At 45.2% G+C, this 12623-nt stretch overlaps 1 protein-coding gene across 1 annotated transcript; it reads left to right on the forward strand.

Moving 5' to 3' along the window:
- Window positions 1-5925: 5925 nt before the first annotated feature.
- LOC310646447 (cytochrome P450 2W1-like) lies at window positions 5926-12623 on the forward strand (the record flags this gene model as incomplete). Its single annotated transcript, XM_083372920.1, has 9 exons — window positions 5926-6120; window positions 7013-7175; window positions 7915-8064; window positions 8163-8320; window positions 9519-9695; window positions 10115-10256; window positions 10716-10900; window positions 11123-11264; window positions 11983-12623. The coding sequence occupies 9 exons, from the start codon at window positions 5926-5928 to the stop codon at window positions 12168-12170; spliced, it is 1500 nt and encodes a 499-aa protein (XP_083229046.1). The 3' UTR covers window positions 12171-12623.

The following is a 12623-nucleotide window of genomic DNA, read 5'->3' on the forward strand; positions in this document are numbered from 1 at the left end:
AAGGAATGGTGGTGTAGGAAAGGGGAAGGAAGGAAGGAAGGAAGGAAGGAAGGAAGGAAGGAAGGAAGGAAGGAAGGAAGGAAGGAAGGAAGGAAGGAAGGAAGGAGACAGACATGATAGATGGGTAGATATAGAAGAAATAGAGGAAGGGATGATGGAAGGAAGGAAGGAAGGAAGGAAGGAGACAGACATGATAGATGGGTAGATATAGAGGAAGGGATGATGGAAGGAAGGAAGGAAGGAAGGAAGGAAGGAAGGAAGGAAGGAAGGAAGGAAGGAAGGACCTACAACTCCGAAACCAGCTGTTGCTTCCTTTAGATTTCCATGGTGACTTTACCTCTGTAGGCTTGAAGATCTGGAAAGTGATGTGCAAAACATCTGGAGGAGGGAAAGGATGGGGATAAGCCGTGTTGCGGGCTTTGGGTGCTTTTGAAAGGAGCGATGATGCTACAAACGTCTTTTCGGAGGACATTATGAATATTACAGCAGAAGGAAGAGCTTGTCCCAAATCAGATTCTGTTACTGTATGTCGCTTAGACCAGCGTTTCCCAACCTTAGGAACTTGAAGATGCGTGGACTCCAACTCCCAGAATTCCCCAGCCAGCTATGCTGGCTGGGGAATTCTGGGAGTTGAAGTCCACGCATCTTCAAGTTCCTAAGGTTGGGAAACGCTGGCTTAGACAATAGGAGCTTGTGGTGATGATTAAATGTTACATCTTCTGAAATTCTTCAATAAAGGTCAGTCTTTATACCTCCCAGTTTTCTACCACTGGTGACAAGAATGTCCTAAAGGGCACAGGGTGGGTGGCCATCATGTCTTTTTGCTCCCTTTCTTTCTCTAAAATATTCCCGGCGAACTGCTGCTCAGATCCAAAATTTAGAATTAATCAAGGATTTGGCTGCTGTGCTAACAAAAGCTTAATACGGATCCTTACTAAGAGTGGCCAGAGGAACATTTTGTAATTTCGCAACCTGCTGAACGCTACCCATTCGCGTTGGATATTCTCCCAGGATTTCCACATTTCAAGTTTTAATTTAAAACGATGGATTGCCAAGCCAATATTGCAAATTGAAGCCGTCTAGGGCACATCTTCTCCCTTCAGCTGCCATCGGGAATTTTTTTCAGTTTGAGGCCCTCAAACACTCTTCTTTTTTTCTTCTTTTTATTTATTTATTTTTATTACATTTATATCCCGCCCTTCTCCGAAGACTCAGGGCGGCTTACCAGCTTAGCAGTGCCTTCTATTGTCGCTCTTATTAACAAGTGGCGTGTTCTTTTACCTAGGCAGCCTTTAATTCTGTCCCTTTCAGATTGATTTCCCATGCAAGTTCTCTAAATTACGAACCTTGGATGAAAAACTTAACCAATAACTGAAAGATCAACCTAGTTGATGAGACCTCAACTTTGATCCTTCTTAATAGCTGTCGGGAAGATGGAGATTCCACTGGCTGATTGTCTTCTTGATCCTTAACAGATCAGAAGCTTTTTCTAACCAAAGAATCAACTGCATCCTTCCCATGGGATGCTTGGATGCCCTCAGAGTAAATCCTTCTGAACTTTTGAGTGCAAAGAACCACCTTTCACTTAACACTTAACTTTCACTTCTTCTGAACTTGGATCTCCCTTATATCTGTGCCAATAATCACAGGAACTTCACCCTCCACAAATGTGCTTAAATCCCTCCGAAAGCCATTCCACACAATCCTGGCAAAATGAAATGCTTGGCTAAGTTGGTAGGGATCCAGCCTTCCTTGCTTTGTCCTGCCGTTCAACCAACTCTCTGTATGCTGTTAGCTAGGCATTTATAAGGAGAGTTCAAAATCACCATCTCTATATTTTGGTGAGTTTAGGTAACATTACTGATAAAGAAGGATATTTGTAGCACAGGGTTGAAATATGGGGTTCTTGGTGATCTCTGAGCTTGGTGGTTTTCTTGCAGACATTTCATTACCCAAATTAGGTAAGGAACTAGGACTAGCCCTGATGATGTCACCTAGTTTGGTTAATGAAAGGTCTTCAAGAAAATAACCAAGCTCAGAGAGCACCAAGGACCCCATAGTTGTTGTTGTCATCCTCCTCCTCCCTCCTCCTCCTCCTCCTCCTCCTCCTCCTCCTCCTCCTCCTTCACCACCACCACCACGGTCAAGGACCCTTCTCAGAGCATATTAATTGTGTGCAGCCATCTCCCCACGCTGATGGATTCAGGATTTGAGAGTCTGGTTATTAAGTCCTTCATAGACTCCCCAGGGATGCCTTTCCTCAACCCAAATCCTTCCAAAAGTGTTGGTAGCAAGACTGAGAGAGTATCAGGCTGAGAAAGATGGACGAGGTTTTCCTGTCTTTCAGTAGTAATAAAGTCACTCTACAATGGAGCTGAAGCTGTCCGGAGTATATAAAATTAGCAAACAATAGGGCTACAGATCCACTGCTGGGAGGAAGCGACAGAGGAGAAGTCTTCCCATGCAGCTGCCTAACGCTGAACGGTTTACAGGTTGTGTAAGTCGCAAAGACACCCATGTTTTAATGACTTCTTGGTAGCTGAAGTTGCAATATGGTAGTGACCTCTGCTGGCTGGAGGGAAAAGCCAGTTCATCTAGAGAATTCTAATCCAAAGAGGGTTGAGAGTTTATCCTCTAGACTTGTTCCTCTTTAGTTGCAAAGTATAGTAAGTATACTCAAAATTTGCTGTTAGGGGGAAAGACTTACCCCAATGACTTGTGACATTCCCTGCTGGCTTCCCCAGTGACTTTCTAGGGAAGCCAGCAAGGAAGGTTGCAATTGGCAATCACTCGATCCTGGGCCATTGCAACCAGTTGTAAGTGTGAACTGGTTAGCAAAGGCCCAGATCACGATCACATGACTGTGGGGTCATTGGGACTGCCAGAACTCGGAGGATAGTTGTTGTAACCACCATTCTTTCAGCCCTGTCGTAACTTTGAATGGCTGATGAATGAATGATGGTAGATCAAGGACCACCTGTATTTTTTCCAGATGTTGGGAACTGAATCTCAGGTTTATGCTGGTCATGATGGAGGAAAGAAGAGCAGAATTAAAAAGACATGCTATGTCGCATCGGAATAAACATCGCTGAGTCTGACCACGTGGCTGACTAGCAATGGCTGGGGAATTCTGGGAGTTGAAGTCCACAGGTCTTAAAAGTTGCCAAGGTTGGACAGCTGTGGTTTACATGATCCCCTCATCAAGTCTGTAAAGAGCCCGTTTTTATTCATTCTTCTCTTGCAGAAGAAAAGAAGGAAAAGTGACAGAGAAAGTATTTTTTTTCCTTGAGGCCGAGAAAGAATTCCAAGTATTTTGATCCTGGCCTCTTTGCAGAACCACAGAGTCTTCATCCGAGATAACTTACAACTGTACTTTAACCACAATTCTGTACTACATTGCTCCATGGCATTTTTCTTGGACCCAGCTGGACTCCTTTCACATCTGCCAGCAGTTAATTTTTCACAGAGGTTCTTGGCTTCCAGGTGAAATGTTACGTCCCTTGGTTTTAATTTTTAACCTCCAGTTCTGCAGATTTGCTTTGTCCGTTTTGTCAACAAAATTGCTTCCCTTCCCGAGTGAATCCAGCTCGGAAAACTGGCGTTCACTTCACCAAGCTCGGAATGGTGCTGGAATAGCCTGGTGATCACGCATGTTAGTTATAAATTCACTTTTTATTGACTCATCCCAGTTGTTGCCCCAGACAACCTTAAAGCCCAGAAGAGGACACTAAGTTTGTTTTTTACTTAAAAGTCTTAAAAAGGCGAAGTCCGTAGCCTTTCCCCCCTCGGTTACTTTCAAATCCTGTAGCAGAGAATGCTTGCAGAATCTGGATGTCGTTGAGAAGGCACCTCTTGCTTTCTGTTGTAAAATCTGAAATCTAATCTGAGTCCCAGATTCGGTTCTTGGTGTTAAGCATGATCAACTTTGCAGAGAACAATCGGTTACAGCAGACTTCTGCTTGCTAATCTGGACCTCTCGTGTGTTGTTGTTTTTTAAAATCTCTGAATCTTTTTAAAAAATATCTTGCTTTTCAGTCATGGAGTTCAATGTCATAAATATCTTTTCCTGTATCTTCACCCACCCCCCACCCTACTACTCAATGGGAAATAGCTTAATGTTGTGATTCAGGGTCAGCCTGTGGGTTCGGCAGTTGGGTCGGACGACTCAGAGGAGGAGGAGGGGGGTGTTGAAGAGCTTGATGATGATGGCCTTGAGGCTCCGCAGAGCCCTCAGCCAGGCCCCTCCCACCTGGTCACGACAGACACCCAGCTGTGTGAGCCTGACAGCGTGGATGAAGATGACCCACAGCTGGCCCTGTTCAAGGACGCCCGACGCAGGAGGCAGTCAATCAGGAGTAAACAGAGGAAGGCAATGGGGCTCCTCGGAAGGAGGCAGAGAGAAGCCACGCCCTGAACTGTATAAAAGGGGAATGCGTGAGAGGGCTGGTTTGCTGAAGGCAACCGCTTGGATAGTTCCTGTTTCATAGCTCCTGTTTCATGGTTGGTGTCTTGTCTTGCTCTGTTTTATGTTAATAAATTTGGCAGGCTTTATTCCAGCCTCTTGCCGTTTGTAAAGGGGTTGTCCCTGCTTTTGCTGCGGGGCCGGTAGCAGGCTGGTACAGAACACTTACTCCCACATGTCCTACTTTGAGGCACTCACCTCTAACTGCTATTTAGAGTCCGATTTTATAAAGTGACTCTCGAGAGAACAGCAAGAAGGAAATGGTTATGCCAGTCTCATTCCTTTGACAGAGCAACGTCGTTATGTGAACCACTCATAAATGATCTAGAACAAAGAGTTGGAAAACAGTGATGCTTGGAAAAGTCAGGAATGGGTTGAATAGTGGACAAGGGTAAAAGCAAAAGAAATTATCATCGCTTAGACCTCAAAGGTTGGACACTTCATAAAGATGTTTGTTCTTTGACTCGGAGACCAGAGTCACATTTGTAGAGGGATATCTGTTCTGTGAAAAACATCCCCTATGTGGAAAAATCTCAGGGAGGCTGACTTTATATAGGATTTAGATCACTGTCCATCTCACAACAAGCTATGGACTTCAAGCTATGGAGGAGGTCTTGACTTCCCATCTGCCCAAATGCACATACGTATGCTGTGAGGTTTTGGATCCTCTATGCAAAATAAGGGTCCTTGCAGGACCAAGTCTGCAAGTCATTGCTTGGAAAAGTCCAGAAGTCGGGTTTTCTACATCGAAAACTGTTCCGAAAAAGATAGAAGAAGCCGTGGGGCTACAGAAATGAGGCCTTCTCAGATGAAGGAGACTAAAACATCTATTGCTTAACATCAGCCAAGGTCCTCTAGATTCCACCAATAATTGCCTCCATCAGTTACAAAAGGCCAGCGTCTCAGAGGATTCTGTATTCCTGCCAAAATGCATTGAAAGTTAACACATTTCTTTCAATCCTTTGACTTGAGGATTTCACCTTTCTAACACTCTCCTGTTCTCTTGGCCAAATGCCGTTGACAGATGGCTTCTGTTCAGTTTCAGATAAAATGAATTCTTCTTTGAATGCAAACTGAAGATGGAATGTGCCTTAAATCAATAAATTTATGGGCTTAAGTTTTTTTGTGGTGAAATCTCATATTGAAAAACAAGGCGTTGAGTCCTGATCATATTTGCTTATGGGTTGTCCAGAATTTGACTTCAGTCTTGAGAATGGTGGACACCTCTTTAAGTAAACCACATGGTTTCTATCATTAGGCAACCGAGGAGATTTTGACACTTCGAGTGACACAGCCAAACATCTGGGTGAAGGTTTCTGAAGTAGACTGGAACAATGGTCTGGCTATTTCGCAAACGCTTGGGAAGAATTGCCAAGTTGGCTTCTTACCAAATAAAAATGCCTTATCAAGCCTTGCTCCATCAGACCTTCTCACCATTCTTTAATCCTCAAGCTGCTTTCAACATGGCCTCCTGGATATCCTTCCTCCTCGACCCAACCAACATCTTCTGCTTGATTTTACTGCTGCTATTAACGAAACGTTTACTGAGCAATCTCAGCTGGTCCTCCCGACATATGCCTCCCGGACCTACCCCACTCCCTATCATTGGCAATTTGCATCTGATCAATATTAAAAGGCAAGACGTCTCATTTATGGAGGTAAGGAGCAAAGGGGTGGTTGTTATAGATCTTCTGTTATAGGAATGACCTGGATGGTAATCGTAAGAAAAGGTTGAGAAATGAAATTATGGAGATGTAACAGTATAGATAGACTTTGGTTTGGTTTCAATCGTAGTTGGTTTACTTTGGTTTAAGTCATATTTAAACTTTTGGTTTAAATCATATTTGGTTTGATTTGAATCCTATTTAAAAGCTCAGTTTCTGCTCCTACTTGTTGGCCTGGGGATAAATTAAATCGGTATGCAAGGGTACAGTTGCACCACAATTGCTATACTATAGACGCATCATGCTTCTTCGTAGATTCTCTTGATTACAATAAATTGTTGTTGTTGTTAGTTGCGAAGTCGTGTCCGACCCATCGCAACCCCGTGGACAACGTTCCTCCAGGCCTTCCTGTCCTCTACCATCTTCTGGAGTCCCTTTAAGCTCACGCCTCCTGCTTCAGGGACTCCATCCAGCCACCTCCTTCTCTGTCGTCCCCTTCTTCTCTTGCCCTCAATCTTTCCCAGAATTAGGCTCTTCTCCAGTGAGTCCTTCCTTCTCATTACAATAAATATTACTGCCAAAATATCAACAGCCGTCTATACCTTGTCTTGATTGCCCTCCCTTCGGAAACTTTATTAAGAGATCAAATATTCTCCGCTTCTTCTGTTGTCTCTTTACAGCACATGAGGGCAGAACCCTAGCAGTTTTAAAAGGTTACGTAAGAGGAAATTTTGGCAGATAAGGATGGTCCCACAGGGTTTATGAAGTCATATCTCCCAAAATACCCTTGCTTGCGTACGATTCAAAAGTTCCCAGAAGAGAAGGCACATTGTGGTGAAACCAGCAAGTCAAGATGGGTTCTGAACTTCTTCTCTTCCTCCTCCAGCTTTCCAAGAAATATGGCCCTGTCTTCACTCTCCATTTTGGTCTACAGAAGTTTGTGGTGCTGGTTGGCTACGAGGCGGTGAAAGAGGCACTTCTGAGCAAGGGAAATGAGTTTATCGACCGGCCTCTGATCCCCATATTCTCACAGATCCAGCACGGGAATGGTAACCATAATTGGGAATAAGATCGCTGATTTTTAGAACCCAACCTTCCAAAGATGCCATTGAAAGAAAATAGGGGAGGCTGTTTAATGTTTTAAAAAAATCCCTGGAAAGCAGAGGGAACTGAGCAACCATGCTTGAGGAGCATCCCAACTATCATTCAATTAAACACCCTTTAGTTCTCACCAGCCTTGAAGATACACACAGACACAAATACACAATGTACATATATACGTATATTCATAGCATCAAAGCAAGGGAGATAGGAGAAGCTGGTCAGCCAAGATGGCTCTTGAAGAGGAGGAGCTGGGCTGGAGATTACCCTGCATTGACAGCTTTTTAGTTGTCATTCCTCTTAATCATAATCATAATAAAAAAGTTGGGAGGGATCTTGGAGGTCATCTAGTCCAACCCCCTGCTCAGGCGGGAAACCTTATACCATTTCAGACAAATGGCTGTCCTGTCTCTTCTTAAAAACTTCCAGTGTTGGAGCATTCACAGCTTCTGGAGGCAAGGAGTTCCACTGGTTAATTGGCTACCATTTTTGGTTCCGTCTATTGTTGATGGATTCCTGTTGATAGATAGGCTTGGATTTCTGGTCAACTTAATTCACTCCTCTTCTCTGCTCCAAGGAGGTAGTATGGAGAGAAATAAGGGTGACAATTTAGGAGACCTTTGAGGGAATTCCATGAGATACAACCCTCCTTTGACGTGATATGAAGGAAGGGAATGTCTTCCTCAGGTATGTTCTTCTCCATTGGAGAACTGTGGAAGGACACCCGTCGGTTCACCTTGACGACCATACGGAATCTCGGGATGGGCACCTCGGTGATCGAAGGAAAGATGCTTGAAGAGCTCAATTTCCTGGTTGAGCGGGTCAACTCCTTTAAAGGTGAGAAGCTTCTTCTGTTCCTCATCCTGGGTTCTTCTACATCCTTCACCTGCTCTTGGAATCATCTTCTGTTCTTCTTTCTTTCTTTCTTTTTTAAGGTGGGCCTTTTTCATTGAAGGCCTTCTCTGCTGCTCCAACAAATATCACCTTCACCATACTGTTTGGAGACAGGTTTGACTACGCTGACCCAACTTTCACGACCCTCTTAAGACTCATTGATGAAGTCATGAGTCTTCTGGGGGCTCCAACCTTACAGGTGAGAGGACCTTGCCTTGTGTTTTTTTTCCCAGCAAAGGGAAAAAAAGCTTGGTGGTTTTCTTGCAGACGTTTCATTACCAAACTAGGTTACATCATCAGTGTGAGAAGGGAGGCGGGTTTGCACTGATGAAGTGACCTGGTTTGGGTAGTGAAATGTCTGCAAGAAACCCACCAAGCTCAGAGAGCACCGAGGACCCCTCACTTTGCTTCAGAAATTAACACTTGTGGGTGGAGAGATGTGCAGCCGAGCATCCCAAATAAGTGGGCTGGAAAAGCTCGCTGGAAGGAAAGGAGAAATGTTCAGGGCTTTGGGAATTGAGGAAACAGGGACACCCCTCCCTCTTTCGGGCCTCTCGATGTCTTGGCGTTGAATCCCATCATTCCCATCCAGAAAGCAGAAAGGGGACGGCAGGAGCCAAAATCGTTTGGACTGGAAGTTGCCAAATGCAATTCTCGACTTGAAAACACATGATGTCTTTCGGTTATAACTTTTTCCTTGGGTCTCTTGACGGGATCCAACATCTGCTTCGCAGAAGCAAAGGACCAGCCATTCCAAGCTCTTCCATTTCCTCCTGGTTTACCTGGATGCGGGTTTGACCCCATTAATGTTCAACCCTGTTAACGAGCTGTGGAATTTCCAGAATAATTATTTTTAAATGCTAAAAATCGTGCATAAATCGGTTGCACGCCTGTGCTTGCTTCCGATTCTTTTGTGCCCTACCAGATTTCTTAAAAGAGCTATTATAAATTTTGGGTGGTTTTTTTTAAAAAAAATTGCTTCCTTTTCAAAAGAAATTTCACTGCTGTCCTTTTGTCATTTTTCCCTCCATAAAAGGCTTCTTTTTCAAATTTACACTTATGAATTATGCCTAGAAAAAGACAGTAGCTCCTCCATGCATGTATCGTGAGATTTATTTGTTGTTGTTGTTTTAAAAAAAAAGACAAGGAGAATAGCTGCTCTTTGTACCTTCAAAATGGGGAATTAAAATTTGAGCCTCTCCATAGGAAAGGATTTCCACAGTTAAACCTCTGAAGCCCCCCCCCCTCTTTCTGTGCAAAACTGGGAAGAAGACCTTAAAAACATTGATTAAAGGGATTTAGGCACCTCTTAAATTAGCAGGCACCAAAGTGACATTATTACTGTAACCTCATTCTCATCTGTAGGTTTTATCTTGATTTATTTGCTCTTTTTCCAGCTGTTTAACGTCTACCCGTTCCTTGGATTCCTTTTCAAACCCCATAAGATGATCTTGAAAAAAATCGAAGAAACCTGCGCCATCATAGAAAAATATTTGCAAGCCAGCAGGGAGACACTCAGTGGGGACCAGCTGCAAAGCTACATCGACTCCATGCTGTTCAAACAGCAGCAAGAGGTTGGTTTCCTCTGTGCTTTTACGACTTTGGCATTTCCATTCCTTGGGACCGTCTTCCAGAAGAGAATATTTGCAGCTCAGGGTTGAACTGTGGGGTCCTCGGTGGTCTCTGAGCTGGGTGGTTTCCTTGCAGACGTTTCATGACCCAACTAGGGAACATCATCAGTTGGGTTAACCTGATGTTGTGATCTGATTGGGAAATGCTAATGTCATCCAGTTGGGTATTGAAACATCTGCAGGAAAACAACCACACTCGGAGAGCACCAAGGACCTCACGTTTTCCAGATATGTGGAACCACTCGCTGAAAGGCCCCGAGGACTTGGCTTTTTAGAACCTCGTTGGATCAGGGATTGTATTTTAGGGGAAAGCATTTTCTCCCCGTATCCATCGAGAACAAATTTTGCCTCTTGTGTTTAAGGGAGAGATCAGCAAGAAGAACGTATTTCATGACCCCAATATCATGTCCTCAGTGCTTGACCTGGTCATGGCTGGGACGGAGACCACCGCCACCACTCTGCAGTGGGCTGTTCTGCTGATGATGAAGTACCCTGAGATTCAGAGTAAGCTAGAATTCTCTTTTGGGCTGAACCAGGGTAGGCTGGCCCCCACAAGTCATAGATAACGTAGGAGAGGCTGTTGAGCCAGGTTTATCCCTCCCACTGGTTCCTTCTGACCAATCATGGGGCTTCCCCTCCCACCCCATCTGTCAATGACACTCCGGAGAAAATTGCAAATCCAAGCAGGCAGAAACAGCTCCAAACTAGTCAAAGGCCACCGAGTCCTTGACCTAAAGGCAGCAGTTGAATTCCTCCAGAGTTTAGACAGTGGTTATTATGGGCTTCTGCTGGCTTGGCAGTTGTTCTCGGAGGCCAGCAGATAGAATGGCTTGGAACACATCCCAGCTGCTAAGAGCAGACGATCTCAAGCTTTCTGCAGTTGAAGAACAAGTCAGGGAACACAACTGCCTCTCCAGGGCCTTTGGCTTCCTGGTGCTGACTTTCCGACCGCTCCTCCTGCAGGCAAGGTCCAACAGGAAATCCAGCGAGTGCTTGGATCAGAACGTTTACCGGTCTATGAAGACAGGAAGCGGATGCCCTTCACCAACGCCGTGATTCATGAGGTCCAGCGGTTTGCTTCTGTTGTGCCACAGTTCCCACGCTGCACCGCCGTGGATACCCACTTCCGGGGCTACTTTATTCCAAAGGTATGAACTCGGTGGTGCTCAGGGCCGCAAGCAGCAGGAGAGATGTTTGGGCAGAGGAAGCTTTGGAGAATGGAGATGTCTGTGAAGGTCCATGTTATGTTGAGTTGGACCATCCGGCTTCAGGATTTCTGCCACCTTGAGCCTTTTCCTTCTTCCCCCAAAATGTGGGAGCTGGAACTCATTCAATTCCTGAATTAGTTTCTCAATTTGCTTCTGCCCCAGGGGACACCAGTGATTCCCTCCCTGACATCCTCGCTTTATGATGAAACCCAGTGGGAGACTCCCTACAGGTTTAACCCCAACCATTTTCTGGATGCTGAAGGGAACTTTGTGAAGAAAGATGCCTTCATGCCTTTCTCAATCGGTGGGTAAAGAAGATCTGTGTGTGAGGAGGGTCTGGGGGTCTAGGAAAGAGATGAGGTTGGCTGGGAGGTCAGTCTACAGCAGGGGGTCCACCTGTGGTAACTTCAAGACTTGTGGACTTCAACTCCCAGAATTCCCCAGCCAGAATTCTTGGAGTCCACAAATCTTAAAGTTGCCAAGGTTGGACATCCCGGTCTACAGCCTTTTTTTGTGGCGGGGGGGGGGGAACCCAAGAGAAGGTTTATGAGATGAAGCCTATCTCTAGAAGATGAAGAGGCTAGATAGCTTGAAGATCATAAACTGCTCTGGTTTGGGCACCAGGATCCTGGGTGGCACCATGAAGGTCTAACTGCTCCACCAGGACCTGGAACCAAAGTGGTTCTCCAAAGCTTTACCCTCCCTCGAACCTTTGATCTCCTGGTATGCTTTGAAAGTTGGGAACAGTGAGTAAGACGACGGAGGCTCACTTCCTTCTTCCTGGGAACCTGAAAAGCGCTCGAGGTCTTGAGGGAGTCTCACCCTGGACCTCTGTTTCTCCAGAACTTTGGGACAACCCTCAAGTGAGTCAGGGCCTTCGGGCTTCAGGTCCACGACCACTACCCCCTGCGTGTGCTCCAGGACATCCCAAGGAGATGTGCCCTGAAGCCAGCGTTGCCAACGTTTCTGTCTTTCGTTCTTCTTCCTTTCTAAAAACGACCCTGGGGTCATTTTTGTTGCAGGTCGCAGGAACTGCCTTGGGGAAAGCCTGGCCAGGATGGAGGTCTTCATATTTGTGGCCGGATTGTTGCAAAGGTTCGTATTTCAAGCCCCACCTGGCATGAAGGAAGAAGACCTGGAACTGACGACGGAACCCGCCTTCACTCGGAGGCCTCAGCCCTACTCCGCCTGTGCTGTGCCCACCAGCTAGGACCCAGTTTCTCAACCTTGGACACTTTAAAGAGGCGCGGACTTCAACTCCCAGAATTCCCCAGCCACTTTGTCGCTCTTGACTTCATCCAAGCATTCCACTTTTTACAACTACATTAGTAATCTTATAGCAGCGTTTCACTAGTTTGGCCACTTTAAGAAGTGCAAACTTCAACTCCCAGAATTCCCCAGCCAGCATTGCAAGTTGGGGTGTGCTCCAAAGCATGGCTGGCTGGCCAGGGAATTCTGGGAGTTGAAGTCCACACTTCTTAAAGCAGCCAAGGTTAGGACACGCTGATCTAAAACTAATTTAGAAACTAATTTCTTGAAAAATGAAATGACAAATGGAAATTATTATTTATGTATCTGGGGAATCAAATTTGTGCTGTGGGTTCTGGAAAGAGTTTTGGTGTGATTTACAAATAAGAACAGCCCATTAAAAATGTGAAAGTAG

The sequence above is a fragment of the Vipera ursinii genome, assembly GCF_947247035.1.
Source record: "Vipera ursinii genome assembly, chromosome: 13".
Taxonomy (NCBI): domain Eukaryota; kingdom Metazoa; phylum Chordata; class Lepidosauria; order Squamata; family Viperidae; genus Vipera; species Vipera ursinii.